This window comes from Solea solea, chromosome 19 (genome assembly GCF_958295425.1).
Source record: "Solea solea chromosome 19, fSolSol10.1, whole genome shotgun sequence".
Classification (NCBI taxonomy): domain Eukaryota; kingdom Metazoa; phylum Chordata; class Actinopteri; order Pleuronectiformes; family Soleidae; genus Solea; species Solea solea.
In genome coordinates, this window is record NC_081152.1 from 5,688,646 (window position 1) to 5,711,646 (window position 23,001).

The window sequence follows — 23,001 nt, forward strand, 5'->3', positions numbered from 1 at the left end:
TTTGGCCAATCGCATCCACGCGACGAATAGATCTCAGACGGATACACTGACGTGTGTTAATCGATAACCCACGTACAAACCACTGCCGTCTCAGGTGTCGTTTGTATGTAACAGCTGCAGTGGAACAACAACAACAGCAGCCGCCGCAGCCGCAGTCACAGTCACATCTTTTGTTGCGGAGCACCTTCACTTCCTCGACGAGCGAGGGATTAACGCGGTGGTGTACAGCCGACATATCGGCGTTTCCATTTTCTCACCACGCCACTAATCTGACTAATACTGTCCCCGCGTCATTCCAATGTAATTCAATCCCATTAAGGCGTGAGATGAAGTGTATGCTTATCTTATCTCTGTTTGATTTTGAGGAAGTGTTAGAGGTCCATTCTCCTAAAAAGTGTTAATTGTAGTCTCCTCTCTGGGAAATGCTGTCAAGAGGCGCAGTTCAGTGAAACCTCTTTAAGACACAACACATTTCATGTGTTTTTTTGTGAGCTGCCTGGAATACCACTGTAGTACTGACTCTGTTCAATGAATAGCTGCAATCTATTATCTATAAACAAATTGCAAACTGAGTTAGAGCCACAGCCATCGCTGTAGAGGATCTCATATTACACAGTAGGGCTGCAACAACAAGTCTATTAGTAGATGAACACTCATTACGAATCACCAACTGTTTTAAAATAGATTCATCAGTTTGAGGAGGTTTGTTTTAATAAACCAAAAAACAAGTTAGTAAGTAAACTGAACATATTTGCTTTCTGGACAAAAAACACCATTTGATTTGTAATGTTTAGAAAACGGCGATCAACATTCGCCTGCTTTTTAAAGATGAAACAACTATGTGATTAACAAAATTATTGCTGTGCTGATTGATTTTGAAAGTAATTGTTAGTGGCAAGCATAATTACAGTACTCTTTTCAGTATTTCTATGCATTGCTCTCACACACTGTCATTGCATACAAGCCACTTTAACAACATACCTTTTAAACCACACCCCAGACATGTAAGGGAAAAAAATGACATTATTGTTTATTTATTCATTTCACAATAATTATTGTTAGTGACTGGTTTATTGTCTATATATTGCTGCCCATTCAATAAAAAGTTAAACTGAACTCGTGCTTGAAGCACACAGGATGCACTGCTCAGTGTTGCCATAGAGAAGACACTGTTGTGTGTTATGACACAAGCAATGTGGCTTACATTAGTAGACAGGTGAATATCCTGCAGCCTTCTTCCTGAGACTTAGAGAATACCTCTGCTGCCTTATAACTCAGACCTTGAATGTGATGGCCGGCATTGTCAAGTAGTAAAATGAATACAATGTGTGACTAGCTTTCAATAGCCATTCCTGCTGTGATGATACTAAAGTAAACAAAGACAAGGATCTGCCAGATGCCTTTTGACATTGTTGTGGGCCCTTAATCCAAGAGCTGGTAGCCGGCTGTTTGTTGATTATTAGCCAGGTTTTCATGATACTGCTGACTGGTGGTATGTGTAATGTTACATTTCACTGTGTCCCCAGTTCATGGGGACACAGTGTTCAACACTGTGATTTTATTTAATGTGAAAATCATGCATGTCATCAATGCACAGTCACTATAGTGCTGTGTATCCACTGCGATGTTGAAATCCTGTTGTTGTTGTTGAACACTTAATTTTCCAAGTTCCACATATGATAGATTCCAGCACATCTTATCTAGATCAAAGATAAGTTTCACTCTAACAAAGGGCCCATACTACACTGCTCCTTTCTCACACTACTGCCAAAGCACTGCCGCTACAGGTACACCTACCTAACAGTTTGTTGTGCCACTTGGAGACAGACAAAAAGCAAAGACTTGATAAAAGCGACTGCAAGGTCACATTTACTTATCTTGACCAAAATGTTATTTAAGCTGAACAACACTTAATCCAGAGCCCATAATGCTTTCATTGTTAGGTTTTCACCTTATCTCTATATCACACTTTGGCTTGTTTAATTGAAACTCTTGAAGGATTTAGCCTTGGTCACCATCATGGCACTACACTTATACACCAAATGAACAAACCCAGTGTACGGTGCCTCTTTGTTGGGGTCGGTTAAGGATGAATTCATCAACAAATTCTAAAATTGATCCGTTGTTCGACCACACAACTCCACCAAGCATACATTCAGACCAGCAGTTCCTCATGGGCACCTTTTAAAAGGGCAAGGTTAACAAATGAGTCCAGTCTAGTTGGGATATGGTATTATTGAACCAAGATGTTTTTCATTAAGCTGAATGACAACATATCTGTCAGGCGATGTGAGCCAAGATATCATTTTAATTACCGGATCTCATATCAGTGGCAGTGATAAAGATAAGTCTTTGACCTGTGCCCACAGTGGTAAATGTAAATGGAATTTTACTCATCTGCACGTGCTTCAGAAGTCACAGAGTGGAAGACAAACCTTGTACCTCTTCCTGTGTTCTGTTTCACATCATTCCAGTTTGGCTTCAACAGACAGAGAGTCAACATTGCGTTGAGGTTTTTAACCTACCTCTGCTTTTGCACGTCACTCTGGACACAATTTCTCTGTTTGAACTGGTGCGTCATCTTTGTTTAAGCTCTTAGTGTAATTTGTGCTTGTGCTCTGACTGGTTTGGGTAGAACATTGTCCTAGGTACTCTTTCTTGGAGCATCATGGTGCCTTTTCTATATATCTTCTAAGTTTCTTCAGAGGATTGTGCTTGGACAAAGTATTGACTTCATAGAGGTGCTGGTCCTAATGGAATCAGGTGAATATGTGCACCCATGTGCAAAACAATTGATGCTTTGAAAGCTGGCTGTGACTACAGTTTTGATGCAAGAATTGTCACGTGACAGGTTAATATATTGCTCACTATTGGTAGTGAGAACTGAGAACATGATTGCAGGCGTTACCAAGTACCTGCCCACATTTCATGAGCATGCCTGACTGATGACTTATTTGTTTCTAATAGTTTCCTCAGATTATTCAGCTTAAGTTTTCAGTGTCACAGCAGTGACACGTGAGTCATAAGAGTAGATTGCCATGATAACTGTCACTAACTTTATGTGGAGGAGGCTTTAATCAGTCTAGTGATGTACTGCATTAAATGTAGTGACACAATGTCCTTTTGTAATAAGTTTGACCACTCTTTTAGAGACATATTTGTTGTGACATCAAGTGCTGTGTCATTATTGATGAAGACATTTTTACTTTCTGAGTGTGTATGATTTAACTTTGAGGTTAGATTTACAATATGTGGAAACATCCTGGCATCAAACCAGAACTTTAACAAGCACTCTATTTGTCATTATGATACACCAGCAGCTTGATAAAGTTGCCTTAACAAATAGTAGGGGATGTGCATTAAAGATAGATGGATATTAATATTCAATGAATAGCCTGTTAAGTACAATGATTGACTCGATAAACAGCCCATAACACATTTTGTGAATCCATATTTTGGCACAGTATGGCAATTTTACATGCCAGTCTTCAGGGTTTAACATACAGTTGTATGTTCAGTTCCTCCATAATGATTTCTTAGCTTGACCCAGTTAGGGGAACATCTGTCTTCAGCTTTGCTGTATATCAGCAGATATGTTCAAAACTAATCAGAAACCACATAGGGACATGCTGTGATCAGCTACATCAACACCAGTGTTTGAGAAACCCATGTAAGGGAATCATTTTGAAATGGTCTTGTTGTATGGAAACAACAAAGAGTTTTAAGAAGTAAAGCCTTTGAGAAAATGTCTGGTTTAATAACATCCAATGTTGCCAAACACTTTCAAGGCTGAGAAGTTGGTAGAACGCGTCAGATGTTAATTTCTGACATCATTGCACTGTACTTGCATATTGCCTAACAAGTGTTAAAGATTAACAGTGTAACTGAATCATAAAATATGGGGAAGCGAAAGCAACACCCTTCTTCAGATACTATTTTACTTGGATGAACAATACAGATTAATGGTTGGCCCACACACGGCCAGCTGCGCTGCACACACACAGCTCAGCAACATTGGTTTTCTGCCATGATAACATATTTTAATTTTTTAATTCCTATCATGAGTGATATGTCCATTTGTTTGCAATGTACCTAACTAAGGCCCTATTGTCAAATTTAAATCATATACTTAACTAAAGTTATCACTTTAGCTCGATTTGAAACTTGAGGAAGCTGCACTCCAAATGAAGACGGAAGAGTGTTTTTATAGTTACCTCTGTATTATCTGATGCATGCAGGGATGTCATGTGCTTTGCTACACGTGCATAACATAGCTGACATACCGTGGTTTTCTTGTTGACAAAACTCACATGGAACGCAAATTATTTCCACACTGTAGGAGGGGGTTCAAGTTTGGTCGATGTGTCTCCCAAATCAGCAGTTACGATGGTTACTATTACTTGGCAACAGGAGGATGTAACGTGTAGTCATGCTACTATGCTACAACTACAACACTGTTTTTCTACCCCCTGCACACCTGCAGGACGTCACACTGGGGGATGTGGTTAAATCCTTGATTCTATCTTTTGGTTTCGAAGGTTAAGATTGTGCCGTCATTTTCATCGATATCTTATTTACAACCGAGACCGCGACACCCCTACTAAATATAGTGGCAAAATGCTAATTTGGCAACACTAATAACACATAGATGAGCTGCCTTCATACAGTAACAGTGTGTTGGACAGGACAATGTCTTCATGCTGCCAAAATATGATAAGAGTTCCAAGCATTGGGTTGGGCACAGAATTGAGCAATCAACACAATAGTGATATAAAGGCATATCTTTTACGTAGCTGAGTGATAAGGATTTCTATTTTACACATTTTCCTCAACCATTAATTGAATGTATTAATAAATAGAAGTTTGTTTAACAATAACAGTAAATAATCGAAACGCGCATCTTTTTCTCAGTTTAAATTTAGTTGGTTGTACATTCTTGGCACATTAGTCAACAATAACAATAGCCCAATAAAACAAGGAAGCTCTTGTTTGCACTTGCTTATTGCACTTGTGTCAATCTTTTAATTCAGACTGCAGGGTACACGGATCACCTGGCTAACTTGAGCAAAGGTGGCACATTTGCTTTTCATTAATCAACAGCATTTACATACAGGGTAGAGTTTGTTGTCAAAGTTTTTTCTTTTTTAACTTCTGTTTCAGAAGCTGTTTGATGCATTTGAAAAGTTGTGGCCCATAAGAAGAAACACCAGTGCTGTAGCCACAATGTCCTTGTCCAGAGTCGCAGTGCTATGCACTTCCTCTGCTAATTACTGTCGTATTTTGTTAATGTGCCCCCTCTGCTGGTGTAAATCTTTCAATTACACTGCTTGTAAGGTCTGGAGAAGTGACACACAAATGGAAAGGAATTTGACATTGTTTATTAATCACTTAATAAATTCTTCACTGCATTTAACAGATGGTTAATAATTTACAGTCAGGATGGCTTGATACCACTTTTTTGTGTCCAATACTGAAACTGATATCTCAGCCTTGAGTCACTATCAATAATATCACTCCATTATGTCCCTTTTTACAAAATTATACTCATATGTTTCCTTTTTTTCAATCTTAAGATAAATCAACAATGCTAACATGATCCCTGCATCCCTCACTCACATTCTGGTCTGTGGCGTGCATGTCTTTTTACATTTTACATGCAGTGATATCATGATAGGAGTATAGCGATAGTGATAATAATCATTTTTGTAAAGTCAGGTACTTGTAATGCTTCTACTGCCAGTGTGAATTGTAGATGATGCCACTGTGTCCCACACTTGATTGATTCTTTGTTTTGTAGCTAGACATGGGGAAGCTGTCGTTAACAAAAAAATTTGATATAAACAGCCATGAAATTCGTTGCCCAGGATCGATTTCCCAAGAGTTTGCATTTATGAGGAGCCACAGCATCCCTGAGGAATAGTCTAAGGTCCAGCTCAGGCCTTTCTCTGTGTATCCATATTAATCCAAAATCTGTGTTTAAAGATTGCTTGCTAAAACTTGGTATATACAGTAATATAAGCAGGATTGTGTTTTGGGTGGAATTATGAGTCCGTTTGTAAATGTATCATCCAGAGTGAAGAGCTCCCACTGAGCAAAGGCTGGTGGATGTTAAAATAAAATAAATCTGTGTACAAAGGCAAAGCGGTGGCTTGGGGACCACAGGCGAGCTCCATGTTTGGCTTTCAATTGCCGCAGTATTGTGATTTGAACAGGCTGAATATACTGAGGCTTGTCAGCGCCTTGTTCGCTGACCCCAACACACCATAGCCTGCCTGTGCAGTTTGGGTATGGGTCCATGTTTACATCGGTTTACCACTTGTGCAAAGGGTCTTACGAGTTGTATCTGCTCACAGCTTATTCGCAGGCTGAGACATGACATCTGATTTTATGAAATCTGATTTAGAGTGTTCTACAGAGTCTATTAGCAGAGCAAAGGAACAGGCTGGCCAGGACAAGGAACAGAAAGACTGATATTACTTGTGTTCAATTATCCCGATAATCAAAAATAATGTTATCATTACCATAGCAAACAAACAACAAATAAACTGTATTACTCTGCTCCATCTGTATGATCGACTGCTGAAAGAGCAGGAACAATCCCCACCCTTCCACAGTTTAATGAGAATAGCTAGTTACAAGTTTTATAATTTTAATATTAATTTTATATTTGTCTGTGTGAGCTTGTGCAGAAAATGAATATGTCGATTCAGTGAAGGATTTTTTTTTTACGATGCCCTTTTCAATGTTTTGCTGTAATTATATGGGATGTGATGGCCCATTACTGTTTCATGATGAAACTTTTTTTTTTACACAGAATATAAAAGACTTCTGTCTCAATCACACACACAGGTTTGTGCAGCTAATCTTCTCAGGACACGGCATTGACTTCCATTCATTTGTACAGTCTGAACAAAGCTTTATTCCTAACCTTAACCATTACAAGTTAATGCCTAACAACCATTCAAGTCTTAGCCCTAAACTTAACCAGTTCCTCTTCCAGTTCCTCACTTAGGACCAGTTCCTCCATTAAGACTACTGGTCCTGAAAAGACCAGTGTTTTAAACGGTCCTTAAATACACACACACATTCATACCGATAGGACAACGATGAATTTCTACCAATAGCAATATCAGTGCAATTTTTGTATTGATGCATTTACCACCTAGCTATTGCCAGCCTTTAAAAAACATAATGCTTCATTACATTACTTGGTAAAGAAGCATTTGCGTGATATTTAGCTCGTTTGAATATTTGGTGTAATACAGTAGCCCATTTTGAATTAACCTTAAAATAACTATATGTATTTATGGTGTACAATATTTATATTGTATATATCTTTTTTGAGTTTGCAATGGAGCTTCAGTTGGATGGTGTGTGTAAATCCAGCTTCTAAGTAGTTTTCACAGACATTGAGTCTGAGCTGCTGTCTTGTATTTGTGGCTTTGTGAGGACCACAAAGGGGCCATAATCGTAATTGAAACACAAGTTTCAGGCACAGCCCTAGGACAGGTACTTCCTTGTTACAGGAAATACTAAAAAAAATATAGGACACTGATGATTTCCTTCATCCTACTATTCAGGTTTCAAAGTACTGTACTACAGGAGTGATGTAGTAGTTGTTTGGGAAAGGAGGCAGTTGATGTTGCTGCAGTGGCCCCCTTCCCCCACAGTGAACACCCCCAGTTTGAAAATCGACACTTCCCTTGCTTTATTGCAATGCGTGATGGAACTTTTTTTTTTTTTTTTTTGCAAGATTCTGTATCCCAAATAGATGGGATGAGGATAAAGGCACTAAAGAGTAAGTGGAGCAGAAACTAATGAGTGTCAGCGCAGTCCAGTGTGTTTGCAGCTGATTGGGAGACACCATGAATAAGTCAGAAAATGTTCCTCTTTCTCTCTGACTTTCCCCTCCTCCTTTTCCCTGCGTCTCTCTTTCGCTCCCTCTTTCCTGCTCTATAGCTCTATTGTCCTCCAGTGAGGATGGTGGAGTGATGATCCTATCTTTTGGTTGGCTCAGTTTGTCTGAGATCAGCTAGCAGTGCATTTCCAGACATGCACATACAACAACAACACTGTGTTGTGTTGTGCTCTGACCTGAGACAGAAGATCATGTCGCATTTCAAGGCCCAGTCTTTTTTTCAGGTTTTATTTTGATTGTCTTGAGCAGTTTTTGTTTTTTTAGTTGGTTTATTTCGTTACCAAGTTCATATTCTTGTCGAAATGTTAATTTGCGATAACATGGTTTCAGCGGATATTGGCACAGCATCCCCTCTGACCCTCCGGTGGAGGATAGAAGGGTAGGATGGATAATAATGGATGGATGGAGGGTTTCAGCGTTTGTCCACATGGCATGAAAATTACAGAGATTTGTGAAGAACGATTTATACTGTATTGCCTCGTGTTCTCATGCAGCAACAATTTGGCACACAGGAGTTTTTCTATTTTCGTATATGTGAAACTTAATTTTACAGCTATCTGTCGCTATATTACATATTTCGCCTAAGCAGTTAAGCGTTTTCCCCTTAAATTATTCTTGCGCTTATTTTGTCCTTTTTATTTTGTATTTCAGATAGATCGATCATCTGCCATCCACTGGGAGCCAGGTGCTTCAGTCCTAAATGACAAGGTTTGTGAGGCACACCACTCATTTCACCTAATTTGCTGTTGCTGAAATGCAGGTTTATTAATTGCAGGAGGTTATGCAGCTATTGGTTTGGGATGTTCCTTCGTTGTATGTAATAGTCTTACCACAGGTGTGGTGTCACATCAATCACGCCGGCAGTCTTCCAGGTGTATGATTGGTTTTGTGTTTTGGAGGTAGATCTAAATTTCCACCTCTTTATGAACCATTTTGTGCTTATGTGATGTTAGACATTGGTCCAACTCTTAACAAGGAACAAAGAGAGAGCTCCACCCTGTTCCCCTGGAGGGAGAGACATGATACACCTGCCAAACTAGCTCTGTGCGCAATCATCATATTTCCCTTTCATAGTGTTGAGCCCAATTTCATTTAAGATATTGCATCATCAGTGCAGAGTTCACAGCTGGATATGTGCTGCTAACTTGTGTCATTTTTTCCAAAAATGGCAACAGTAATACTTGAGGCAACAAAAATAAACATATCATATAAACTTAAGGCCACGTGAAATTGGCAGTATGGCAGTTAAGACTGAGGTGTTTATCTTTATGTTTGTACAATGTCTGGCTTCTGCAGCTGCTTCCCTGATAAACCCAGAAAAGTAATCACAACAAAAGCGGATGAAACGAGGCATGTTATGTTCGCTGACTGCTACTTGAGACCGTTTTGTTTGTTGGCCATATTGACAGGAACAGGTTTGCCTTTCAAAGATGATGGATTTTACTTTGTCTCAAGTGCAGCATTTCCACATTTACTTGTGTGACTACTTGGCGTTTCCCATAACCCACAGCCATGTTGTCTACATAACTGTCACACTGCTGCATGCTTGGCATTGATCTATACTTTATACTGGATCTAAACTAAGGTCAACATACTTCTCATGTATGTATAGTCCTTTATTAGAAATTAACAGTGTTACAGTTACAGTCATAATTAATGGAAATAAATAACAAACACACACTTTTATCATCTTGGGCGACTCTCATTTTCACATTTATTGTCTTATTTATAAATAAACAACAAATCACAAGTGTCAGTTACTGTTGGTGCATTTCAGCACCTTGATCAATACATTCCAGTACAACCAACAGTAGAGGCTTCCATTCACCCACATGTTAGCAGTGGTGGGTTGTTGTCGTCAAAATGTATTTTTTTATTGTATGCATGTAAATTGTTGCAAAATAATCCTGTATGACCGAATATGTTTCACTCTTAAAGTATGATGTCTAATCTGGAATCGACTTTCCAGCATTGACCTATGTTGTGTGTAATCTGGACATGCTTTCCTTCTTAGAGAAGGTATATTTAGATTTACTGCATTCATTTACTGCATTCATCTAATGAGACAGTACCTATAGGTAGTTAATCATGTTATTTAATCTTATGCATGATGTTACTTGACTTACAAGAACATCTACTTATCTTTTTCCATGCTACTAGATAATCTAGACTCTCTGGTATCATTTACTTTGTTTTAACAATTTTAATTCAGTATTTACCCTGCAATATAAAAAGGCAGGTTGTTGCTTCAGGGTTTCTATGGGGCACAGGTGTTTATAAATATGCAATGCATTGGCTTAAGATCCTTGTTTTCTTCAACCTGTTTATGTTGCAGCTAGTTAAGAAAGCATAGAGCAAGTCATGCTTTATTTTTCTTTCCTGGTGAATCATTTGTACAATTTCCAAATCTGTGTGAAAAATGATCAAAGTCGGCTTTTCCTCAGTGGTTTCTGGAATATTTATAGATCAACACAAGAATAGTTGGATTTTCAGAAACAAGCTTATTTTTTAATTGGATACATTAATATCCTGTATTTTATGTACTTGTAATTATGTGAATTCTCAATCATTTAAATTGAACATAAACAGTCAATTTCATATGCACGGTTTCATGGATGAATTGGCTCAAAATCAGCCAGATCAGCCACAACATGAAAACAACTACTTGATTTAAAGCTGCTGTTACTGTGGGCAACGCTGTTTTAATGTAAAAAAATAAACCAAGTAACTCAATTATAATAATAATTACAATCTGCATCATCATTTGAATCCATCTCTGAAGCAGTTGAAACAGTTTTTAGTTCTTATTGCTCAAACCAGCAGTCTGTAATGTTGACCAGATTCTTGTATTGGAAAGCAAGAGCAGTTAGCAGTGTTGGAGTGTGCTGTTGGTCTGGTCTGCAGCATCATTACAATTTCTTGGTTCGTGACTCTTTTTATACCCATGCGACAGGCTTACCATATTTTTTTGTCCCGAGTCCTTCCCCATCATCTCTGTCGTGTTCCCTCCTGTTTTTGTGCACATTTCCTGTGTCTGTGCCATGGGGAAGAACTAATTTGGATGAAACTAAATTAATCATCAACTGGGATGACTGTCAACCAATGAAAAATACTTCCGCAAAATGAATTTAATGCTCAACAAATTAAACAATAGCATAATCTCAAATTTTCTGTCAATGCATGATGTATAGAGTTGAAACGATTACACGATCGATTATTAATCGTCAACTATTTTGATAATCGATTTTTTTTTTTTCATGATTAAAACCAGATTTCTGATTGTTTCAGCTTTCTCTTAAATCTTACAACACTGCTCTGTTGCACATACTCCGCTCACTGTAAACGCTAATCATTAGCTTCTGCTGTTCGTGGTTCAAAATAAACTGTAACAGTGAAGGCGATATCAAACTAACCTCAGACACAAGCACTCTACTTTATATGCTGTACAATATTTCAGCAACATTATGAAATAGAGCTAATGTCATTTTTTAATCTTCTCTGTTGAAATTAATCTCAGCTGCTCATATTCAACCTGATCTCATTTAATGTAGAACCTCCTGGCTGTTTTTTTATTTTTTAGCAACTTCTATTTATAACCAGTAGGGAGTTCTTCTTTTCCCTGGTTAGTTTTAATGAATCCTTAATAAAGTAGAAAATATTCTCCGATAAATCTGTGAACAACTTCTCACCTTGAATGTACAACATATAAATCCATTTTGCATTCCCTCACTATAACTGAAAGTAAGTGGGATGTTCATGACTCACCAGTGACACTACTTGCAGTAAAAACGTAACACTTTTTTGGTGATGCAACTTGTATGCAAACAATTATGCAAAGCTCAAACATTGCCAACCTAGGTTCATCATGTTGCAACTCTTTGTCACTCTGTAAATGGCTTTCCTGTGTGTTTGGGTCTATAAAAACCTCAAATACGTTGTGCAAATAGGACCTCAAGTTATGAGAGATTTGTTAAGAGAAAGGTAGATGAAAATGCCACGTTTGGAGGGACGGGTGTTTTACCTCAGTAAACCTTGAACTGAATAATGCAGAGATTTTTTCTTGTTATAATCACACAATTTTAATATTTGTTTGGTAGGTTTTGTCTTTGTATATTGACAAAGGCTACGTTTTCTTTTGTTTTACATGGAATATGAACTAAATCAAATGATTAAGTAGCTCTAGCTGACATAGTGTACAATATTTGGCTGTACTGTGCACTTTTAACAGGCTATGTATTAGAACTGAGACAATTTACCTGCAGGTTTTATTTGCAGTCACATGGAAACAGAAAGTTGACGTCAAGTGTCATTTGTGGTGAACTTGTCTCACATGATACTCTGAAGTTGTGCGTCTTAGCAGAATTATCGTCAAGTGTTCGTGTAGTCAGGAAGTGGCTTCAGCGACACGACACCTTGGTTGTAAGAAAGTGTTTGACGTGCAGACATTGTAACATGCTCAGAAAATGTACTGTCTGAATAAGCAAAGATATTTTTTCAATGTACTTCTGTAGGTTTAAAGAAGATTTAGCTGATGTAATGAAATCTTTACGGAGATGCGTTTGCATTGTTGGCAGTCAATTATGAAAGAATGCATCAGGTGATCGCCAACAAGTGTAACAAAAATAAAACTAAGCTGCTTACATAGGAGAAGGGATGCGTTTATGTCATTTTCACCTCATCAGTGGTTGTTTTTGACTTTTTATGACCCATGCCAGCTTTGTTCTTTAGTCGCACACATATCTTGTAAGTTCTTGTACTTGGAGCACAGCAGATGGAGAAGATGAAGACACTGAGTTGAAGCCTTCATAGTTGTTGTTGTTGTTGTTGTTGTTGTTGTTGTTGTTAAGTGAAGGACAGACTGGGATGGAGTAAATTAAAAGTACATCCATTAAAACACATTTTTAAATTCACTTGCAAAACAGTCTTTTTTTTGGTTCATTGGTGCTACTGAAATAATCTCCTTGACCTGTTTGACATCTGTTTGCTGTCATTCTTTCTCACCAGTCCTGTCATTGTGTGGAACACGTGGTTCAAATGAACCATAGATATTAGGGCTTGGGTTGAGCCATATGAAAAGACCAGACTAAACACTTACATTAGCGTCAAAAAACAACAAGGCTCTTGCTAGAAAAAGCCACGTGTGTCATCCTGTCTAAAATTCTCTGTGGTGAAACTGACAGATGACAGATGTTTGTGTGATTTGCAGTTATTAACCTGACTAACCTGGGGAAATGAGGTGTTTGCTTTTAGCCAGTCACCAGGGTTTAAATCCAGAGGCGGTCTGTCGTGCAGGATGTTTTCTCTGTTTCAGTGCCATGAAATGTATTCGAAAAGTAGTGATCCACGAGCATCTTAGCTGTAGCTGTAGCTAAGATGCTACAGAAGCTATACTATAGATGCTACTCTTCTCTGCCCAAGTTGCAGTGCTATGGTCCCAGCTAAGGATTTGGTTGTGTGTGCAACCTCTACTGGTATAAGTCAAGGATCAGAAAAATGACACAGACTAAAGGGAATCAATGTCAGTTAATTAATTGTTACATTCTTAGTTGATTAATTGCTGTAAAGACTTTAATCGATTAACTGTTTATCATTAACGTCATTTCTAACTGCCATATATGGTGAAAAACTGTGTCCCAATGACGTAAAAGGCTCACACAGGCGACCTGCTACTCATATGAAGCTTGTTTGTGAGCTTTGGCTCTTCTGCGCTGGGAACTCAGTTTCCGTCTTTCTGTATACTGATGGTGGTTGTTACATTTTCACATGGTAGAGAAAGTAACATGCTTCCTGTCTTCCCAGGGTTTTTTTTTTCTTTGCTATTTGATAATCCTTTTACTGTAGCCTAAGGTGACTGTACTGTGTGCAAATGTGAAACTCAATTTCACTCAAAGAGAAGATTATCAGTCAGTTGATTTTTTTTCATCGTTGAAGCAGTTCCTTTTTTAAAAAGCATTTGGCAAAATCAGCTTGCATCTAACTCTATTGTATTTGTACAATTTTATTACTGTATTGCACATTGTTACTCCATGGTCTTTTCATTAATGAAAACTGTAAATCAGTAAATTAACAATATATCAACATAAAATGTAATGCAAAACCCAAGTAGCTTAAGCAGCAGTTAGACCTCTCAACAGCTATGGTTTGTCACTTGTTTCTACACAAACATTAGTGTTTAAAACAAACAGTTAAGTGTACTTAAGCAGGCTGGGGGCGTGTCACTGTGCGTCACAGTGTTACTGCGCCTTTAAACAGAATACGTAGATAGTCACTACTCAATTGTAACAGACAATGGCTTGTCTGTCAACAAATTTGAATTCCTCCTCAACGACACAAGCCATCTCTACTTAATACGCTGTTCATTTTGTGAATGTGTTCACTTTCATTATTCTGCGTATAGATATTCAACATGGAGTATTATGTACATATGTATGAGACACAGTGCTGCAAAAAGACAGTTTTGTCCCACATTTTCAACAAGATGAAAGTTGTAATGCTTTACATAAACATATTCTGTCATGTAACTGTTCAGATGGATTAATTGAGTTCAGTGGTCTGCTTAGGGTAGAAAATTGGGAAGATGTCGTAAAAGGCACTTTGTTTTGGTCCCGTATCGGATAACATACCCTCATTTCACCACAAATTCAAAGAAAACAATCATGGTTTTGTGTTCAAGAGTCACGCAAGACCACTGAGACCTAAGAATGCTGGTGAGAACCAAAACCAAAGGCAGAGCGAAACTGGAACTTCAGGTTCCACTAAGCTGCAAACCCCCGCCATAGATACAACAGTTGTCTTTCTTCCCTTTTCAGCTGTAATTCCAGCCATAGTTTCCTGTTGCTTAGTTTTGCATTCATGGATTGTGTCTTCTATTTAGTTTATCAGACAGGAGCGTGTTGACGGCTTTACTGTGCCAGGGAGTAGTAGGTGTTATGGATATGTGTATCTTTTTTCAGCTGCTGTCCTCTTAACTCAATAACCCACTGCATTATTGAGAAGCAACAGTTCTCCTGTTGAGACAGCTGGAGATGACTGTGACACTGTAAATGAGGAGTGACCGCCATTGCCTGTGTTGTAAAATGCACCTTAGTAAAGATACAGCCACTCGTCAACATGACTGCACAAAGTTTTTAATAGGTAATAAATGAAAAAATGGCATAGATAAAATGACAGAGTTGTATTTTAATTTGTATTTGTTTCTTTTTTTTGTTTCTATCTATATGTGTATGTATATAAGACAAAGGATCATGTATTGAAATACTTGGTGTGTGAATCCTTCAATGCACAGGGCATCTCTATGGTCAGGGATTAATATGATTAAGTATATAATCAAATTTGAAAGGAGTTGCAGTCACACATTCTAGCATACCATGTAGCCTAGCGCTTCAACAGCCATCAGTGAGGAAGTGACTTTGGCTTTCCTCTTCCTCTACAGACAGGCAGCTCATGCGTATCACACAGGTTTTTTTTTGTTTGTGTATGCGTTGTTTTTGTTGCCATAATCTGTATTATGACATTTTTTTTAGCTTTGGCCCGGCAATCCCTTTACAGTCCACTGCAATCTGGATCAAAGCCCCTTTCACAAGACGAGAGCAAGCCCGCACTAATCACATTCTGCCATGTCAACCAGACGAGTGCCATTTGCTATAAATAATACAAGCTGCTTGCTACTGTCAAACACTGCACTTGTGTTTCCGCTTAGGCCGTTGCAATCGTGTACCCGCAGACATAACAGTAGTGATCCCCTATGCTTATATCATATCTCCAGAAAGCACCACTGCCTGGACTTGGGCTTTGACCAGCTCAGTGAGGTTGTCTGTATGTACAGTGAAATTGAATTTTTTTGCAATGCATTAGAAACTGCTAATTTGATCCCAACATATTTTACTGGATTAGCTAAAACTAGGCCAGTTGGTCTCTGTTGGCCACAGTTGCGGAACTGAATGACCTTTGGGGCAACAAACACACACACACACACACACACTAGTGTATGTATACTGGCTTCTGACATATTTTGAAACTGAAATTCGGTGTCTTCACGCTGGGTGATCCAGCCTGACTGTGGGTGAGCAACATATCTTTTGTATGCATGTATTGGTCGTCATATACACTCTCCGTGCTCTCACATATACACACATCTCTAGCCTGAAATTGAGTTATGCTCTATCCACATTATGTGGAGACTTCTTTACAACTCTTTTGTATTTTCTTTTTCTTTTATCAGCTCTCTCGACAGCTCTCACATTAGCAATTCTGTAAGCTCAGCTGTGTGTTTTGTGTATGAGTTTGGGGATGAGAGAGCTGCCGCTACCCTTTACCGTAGTCTCTATAGCAACAGCAGTGATCCAGGAGGAACTTAAGTTACAGGGAAGAGGGGCTGTGACAGGAGGTGGTTTCCTGGCTCTGACTGAGAGAATCAAATGGGAATCTGTGACAGGACTGCCCTCTGGACTGTTTCATTCTTTGCTACACAAAGGGCACTCCTAATATCATTTCCAGGCTGAAGAGTCACATGTCTAACACTCACTCGTTTTTAATTTCTGAAAACAATCTAAATCGGGTTTTATGCTTATGCTAACAATATCCACTATAAGACTAAGCTCTTACTAGCACACTGATCAGTAGATTTGCTGCTTAAATAAGTAGGCTAAGAAAGACAATATCAACTGGGAGCTTTCTTCGTTGAAAAGTCAAACGCTCTTGATGAACTAAAGCTGGGTGAGTATCTCTAGTCATCGTCCCAGTAACATGTAGGTCAGCGGATAAGTCTATGTTGTGTGCAGTGTGGTTCTCATTACTGTGCTGTATTGCCCTACTGTGCCTTTCTGATTACTCTTGGAGGAGATTCAAAGAGAGAGAGAGACAGACTGACAGCCCAGCACTGCCATAGTTAGCCAGCCTATTTCTGTCTTGCTTATTTCCCAAAGCAAACCATGTTAATGTAACACAAAAACCCAATCAACGCTATCATCAAAGGCAGTAGAAGTCGTATGTACGAGGAGCACTTCACTTCACATATGACAAGGGTTTTTGAAATCGCAGGAGGCACAATATTTGCTTAAGCCAAAATGTGTCAAAATATAATTTTATACAGACTGAAGAGTGAAGAGAACATATTTGTTTCTCGCAGATCTGCACAAATATCACAGTAATCATTTTAAATGTGTTTTTTGACTGAAAATGAAAAAAAAATTATGTAAAAATTGCCATTTCCTCTGATATCATGAATCACATCACAGTCCCTGTCAAAATAATCTTGATTAAATATTTATTCAAAATCGTTCAGCCCTAGTTTTGCACACAGAAAATAATGTTTATATGCATGCGCCGATTTGCATAGTGGGTATCGAACCTCTGATCTGCAGAGCAGTTGTAAGGGCTGTTTATGTTGAACAGACTCACAATGTTATCATTCAAGGTCACCTGTTGTTGTACCAATTATTTATTGTGGCATGTCAACAGCATAGTGTAACACACTGCAATGTTTTCGAAGGTTGTTTTGTCACTGACCACAACAATGTGTTTGCTCGTGTCTCGATGTATTCTGAACTCCCTGCACTTTGTTTGTGGCTGTCAACTTAAAATGATTTAGGTTCTACTAAAGAAATAAATCATCAACATTATTTCATATTAACTTTTTTAATCGGTGTCCCCATTCAAGGTGGTAATCACAGGGTACCTGATGATACTATGCGATACACGATACCAATAATATTTTTTCCCACGATCCATCACTTCTGTGATAATCAATACATTGCAAGACAATCCTTGAATAATATATCTGAAAATGTTAAAAGTGCAGGAGTTCTCAATTTATTCAAAACATAGAGAACAAAGTGCATAAAATATATGCATTAAATGTGGATAAAGCATCTCTTAACATAGCTTTCCCTGCCATTATCCCGCTGTAAACTTCCTTTTCTCTCATTCGAGTGGCACCGTTGCGAGGAGGCATCCTATGGGCAAATGATACTGGCAGGGGCTGTTCACTTTAGATCGCCTTCATTTGTTAATGAAAATATCAATATTTGCCATGGCGTATTGATTAGCACGAGGAAGGACGACAATACAGTATATCACCAAATCGATATTTTCACCCACCCCTAGTCCCCATTCAGGTTTTTATGTGTGTATTAGAATGCACTTAAACAGGCTGATGGAAACCCACTAAGGGCTCCGGTACTGCCAGTGACAACCGGTCAAAGCTGTACTTCCAGTGCTAATAGGAAATGGTTGTCATGCTATCAAGCTGGAGCTGGAAAACATGATTCATAAATGTCTGTTCTTTTCAAACCAATGTCCATGTTGTTTAAGCAGCAAATTAATGTGTGACTATACTGTATGAGCATCTGTTGAGGCAGCAGAAACCAAATTGTGTGTGAGTGACCAACACAAAGCAGATGTGAGGTCATATGCAGTATTTAACAGTTATTAGAAGAATGCATTACCAAGATATCGGTATGCATTTCCATAGGTGGTACACACACACCACGCAGTGTGCATACTGCCTCCTCCACCTACGCCTTCTTCATCTCAGGGAGCATTGGTGGAATCCTGCTGTTGCCGTTGATGGTCTCCTTGCAGGTCTGTTTCCTCTGCAGCAAAGCATTTTCTCCTACTACACAGCAAATCTACAATTACAAAAGCGATCCACCAAAACAGAATCACATCTGGGTTCGAAAGACTGAAAACAATTTCATTTTACCCCCAAAAACACTTTTTTTCTGCCATTAAACTTAACTGTTAAACTGTGCCATGCTTATTTTAAAACACAGGCCTCAGTCCCTGTAATAAAGCCAGCATTTAGATTTTCTTGGTCATTTAACATAATAAGGAGGAGACAGATTAAATTCTTCTGCTAGCTCTAGCATGTTTATTCCTCTCTTCCATAGTTGGCCCTTTCTGCCTGTCTTGAAAACTAAAAACAGAAAACACCTTTCCCCACAACTTTCTTCTTATGCTTCGCAAAGGCGTTTGCTTACATACCTCTTAACAACTCACAACCACCCCTTTCTCTGTTAACCCATATCACACTCTCTCTTCCAGTCTTCCCTCTTCTCCCACTCCGCAGAGCATGCGTCATACATTCGCTCAGCGAGTGTTACTCGGGGTGAATGGAGCCAAGCCCTCTGACTGTCATCTCCTTTGGTGATAGACCACATTACTCTGTGTATTTATACACGAGTTGGTTGCTATACAGTGTGTGTGTGTGTGTGTGTGGGTGGGAGGATAGGAGTCTCTTGGTTGTACATACTGCATGTGAGTGTGGGCTTGTTCATACATGCACACATTTTTAATGAGTTTTAGATGGCTGACTGGTACTCCTTTGGACAACTGCTGTTCCTTCAGGAACATTTTATTTATATTATCTAGGGCTGAAACGATTAATCGTTTGTCAACTATTTTGACAATTGATTAATGGGTTTTATTGTTTTAAATATGTTTTCGGATTTTTCAGCTTAAATATGAATAATTTCTGGTTGCTTTGCTCCATCTAACAAAGAAATCATTAAAACTGAATTATTTTGGTTTGTGGACAAGAACAAGACATTGGTTAACATTTTTCAATATTTCATGTACCAAATGTTTACTCGATTAATCGAGAAAATAACCCACAGATTAATTGATTGTGGAAATAATCAGTAGTTGCGATACTAATATTATTGCGAAATTTGAGCAGTATTTACTTTTGACTACTTTTTGCTCCATTATTGACTTTGCTATTGGGTCATATTTTGATTATCTCAATCTTATCTTATCGAAATAAAACATTACGCTGTAGGCAATATGGGCCAATCTGATATTGAAGGTGATGTGGTGTGTGCAGTGTACACTAAAACCAATTCCACAGAGGAGAATGACTAGCATAGTAATCTGAACACAAATATGTGCACATATCCACACATGGGGAGATAGTGTGTGTGGGTGTGACTCGTGGTGCGGGGTCAAGGCTATCACACTTTTACAGCTCAGTTAGACAGAGTAAGCAGTGAGTGAAGGACTCAGAGATTATGTGCTATGGTGGTGCTTAGATTAAGACAAGGGGGAGGAAAAATCACATTCTCTACAGAACAAAGCCTCTGTTGAGGAGAGCACATTCCATCATGCATACTGTACTGACCTGAGACTCCAGCCATAAAAAAAAAAAAAAGTATGTACACATCCATGTAACAAGTTTAAAGGACAGATTTACAACTGCCTCTCCAACCCATCCGCAAGCAGATCCCACCCAGATGGACAGCTGGAAAGGTTTTCTGGATTATATATGTCATTATGTTGTAGGGGGGTGAGTTTTTGGATAAAACTAATGATCTCTCAAATGAGGGCTGATTCACGACCTACTTGGATTTTTACCCTCAGCTTCAACCCAATTGAGGCTTCAGTAAACCCACAATATTGAAATGCTGCTCGTTTTACATTCCTATGGAAAATTCAGAATTGGAAAACACATTTTCCCCGTAGAGACGAAATAACTTTGATATCAGGCTCAACTGGGATGCTATTTCCTTTTTAGTGAATCCTTTAAAAAATGAATTGGCCTGTTATTTGTGTTTTTATCACAATGCGTTGAGCACAGAATAATTACTCATAGTGATCATCTGTAGTCTATTTGCGAATGTGGGAACGTGTTGGCAGGACAATGCTTTGGATGAAATAATAGGATTGAGAGTACATGATGTAACCCGTGGCTCCATCAAGCACAAGCTGAAAGTGGTTGAAAGGCTTTCACACAGTGTCCTCTTTTTGACCAGATTCTCAAATGTGCATTTATGCACTTCATTTCCTCAACAGTAATTTCATGTTAAGTGGAACTCTCAGTTTTTGACAACCTGTTTTTTTTTTTATTCACATATTTTTGCATAGGAATATGGATAGCTGGAGGACTTCAGAAAGAGAGGAAAAACATTACATTTTGACATTTAAAATGGCAATTTGAAGCGGCACAATGAGCAAGCTCCAAATGTTTCAATCTAATATTTCTATTTTTAGAGTTCAGATTGTTCCAGTAACTTAACAGTTATTATTTTGATGGTATCTCGTGTGGAGATGCTTCATCTTGTTTTAAATTTAAAACAATATAAACATTGAATTAAACAAAGGCTTAAAATATATCACAAAACAGATTGCAGCTGCCACATATTTCAGAAAAATCAAGATATTTTACACAAATCTTACAGTCGGAGCAGAAATGCAACACCACTCATGCCAACAGCTGTAAACACCACAAACAAACAAACAATCGGACTATTTACTGAAGTTGCCTGAGCTTCACTTTGTCGGTTAGAGGAAGTAGCTCACAGACACCTTCGGCAGCTTTGCATGAAGTGCCGTCAGCTATGTGATGTTCCTGTCCATTGCTGCTGTTAGCGTTCCTTAGTCCACATCACTGCATGAATGCATTTATTTAGAGGTGAGGAAAACAAACAGACAAACCAAACCCCGAAGCAGGGAGGACTGAAATTTAACACCTAATTGGATAGTGTTGTTTGATACTGGAAAAGTTTCTCCCAGATTTACGGCCAGACCTAACGTACATAATTGAGAAATCCCACTACTAATTCTTGAGTGTTGTACGTCAGAGGTGTTGCGTCAACAATATCTGCAAGGGAGCTGGTGAGTGTAATGTTATCATCATGACTAATAATCATATTGGACAAAAGTATAAAAAGAAGAACCAAATGGTGACATTTCCCTTTTATAGAAAGAACTAAAGGTTATGGGTATGTGCCCAATGGACCCACTCTGCTTTCTAATGTATTTATATCTCGTCTGTTGAACCTAATGCTTTACGTTTGCTTCCTGAAACAACCTTATTGCTTGGTACTGATGGGTTATCAAACCAAATTCACGAAAAAAAAAATATACCCACATCACGCAGCAATAAAATCAGTTACTCTGGTTCAATTGCTGTGATGCTTGGTGTATGTTACAGTACAGTAGCTGAGATGATGACTTTCATCATCTCTTCTTAATGTGTTTGTGGACACAGCCTGCTGACAATCATTGACATGCAGCTTCTGCTCAGACAGTTAAGACTGTAGTCACATGATCATGGATCAGATGCACAGATCAGATATCGTAATCAGTGTTTGCGTGTGTATGTTTCAATGAGTACCCTGCACTAAACACATTACATATGTGTGTCTAGACACTAGAGCTCAAGTGTAAAAGTAGTGCCAGGCATGCTGTACGCTTACCTCCTCAGCTTCTCTTAATCCTCTACACTCCCTTTACATATCTCTTTGTTTTCCCTCTCCAGTGACTGAGGATGTCCAAGCGGAGCTTGTTTGTTCGGCTGGTGCCGTGCCGCTGCTTGCGGGGTGAGGAGGAGACGGTAACATCGCTGGACTACTCCCACTGCAGCCTGGAGACTGTTCCTAAGGAGATCTTTAGTTTTGAGAAGACCCTGCAGGAACTCTATCTTGATGCCAACCAGATTGAGGAGCTGCCTAAAGTAAGGCGGCGCACACTTATGTACAGAAACTGTAAAAGTTGGTTATTTCTTTCTTTGTGGACACACTTCAATCATATTTTTAAGATAATCATGACAGTACAAGTCGAGCAAATGCTTAATCTACACACACCATACGCGTTTTGATTAAAAACTATTTATTTGTCATGTTTTTCCACCAGCAACTGTTTAACTGCCAGTTACTACACCGGCTGAGCATGCCAGATAATGACCTAACAGTGTTGCCAGCGGCGATTGCAAACCTCATCAATCTCAGGGAGCTTGACGTCAGCAAAAACAGTAAGTGACACTTACTTTACTTTCCATAGCATTCCTTCACTCAGGTTAGAAGCCTTTTTGATTGGCAGATTTAGGTCATTCAAAACTGTTCAGATCACATTGCTAAGACCTGAAAACTGACCACAGACACTTGCTCACTGATCTGTGAAGATTAAAGGTATAACCGTTGTCCTTCTATTGTATCAGGACTGCTACTGGCACAGATTGGCGAAAAGATAGAATAATTATTCCATCTTTTCTATATACTCACACAAACTGTGAGAATATCTGTACAGTGTCCTGTCAGCAGTTTCATGAAGTGGGAAGTGACACCATTCATCAGTGTGGCATTTTA

At 38.7% G+C, this 23,001-nt stretch overlaps 1 protein-coding gene across 4 annotated transcripts in view; it reads left to right on the top strand.

The window, feature by feature from the left end:
* Window positions 1-23,001, top strand: part of erbin (erbb2 interacting protein) — a 45,962-nt gene that overhangs the window by 1,003 nt on the left and 21,958 nt on the right. For 3 of the 4 annotated variants that reach the window (XM_058616968.1, XM_058616967.1, XM_058616965.1), the window contains exons 2-4: window positions 8,570-8,626; window positions 22,176-22,370; window positions 22,550-22,667. In XM_058616968.1, coding sequence (XP_058472951.1) covers window positions 22,185-22,370; window positions 22,550-22,667 — 304 coding nt within the window. In that variant the 5' untranslated portion in view covers window positions 8,570-8,626; window positions 22,176-22,184. The remainder of the gene's footprint in view (window positions 1-8,569; window positions 8,627-22,175; window positions 22,371-22,549; window positions 22,668-23,001) is intronic. The other variant, XM_058616966.1, reaches the window with a different exon arrangement.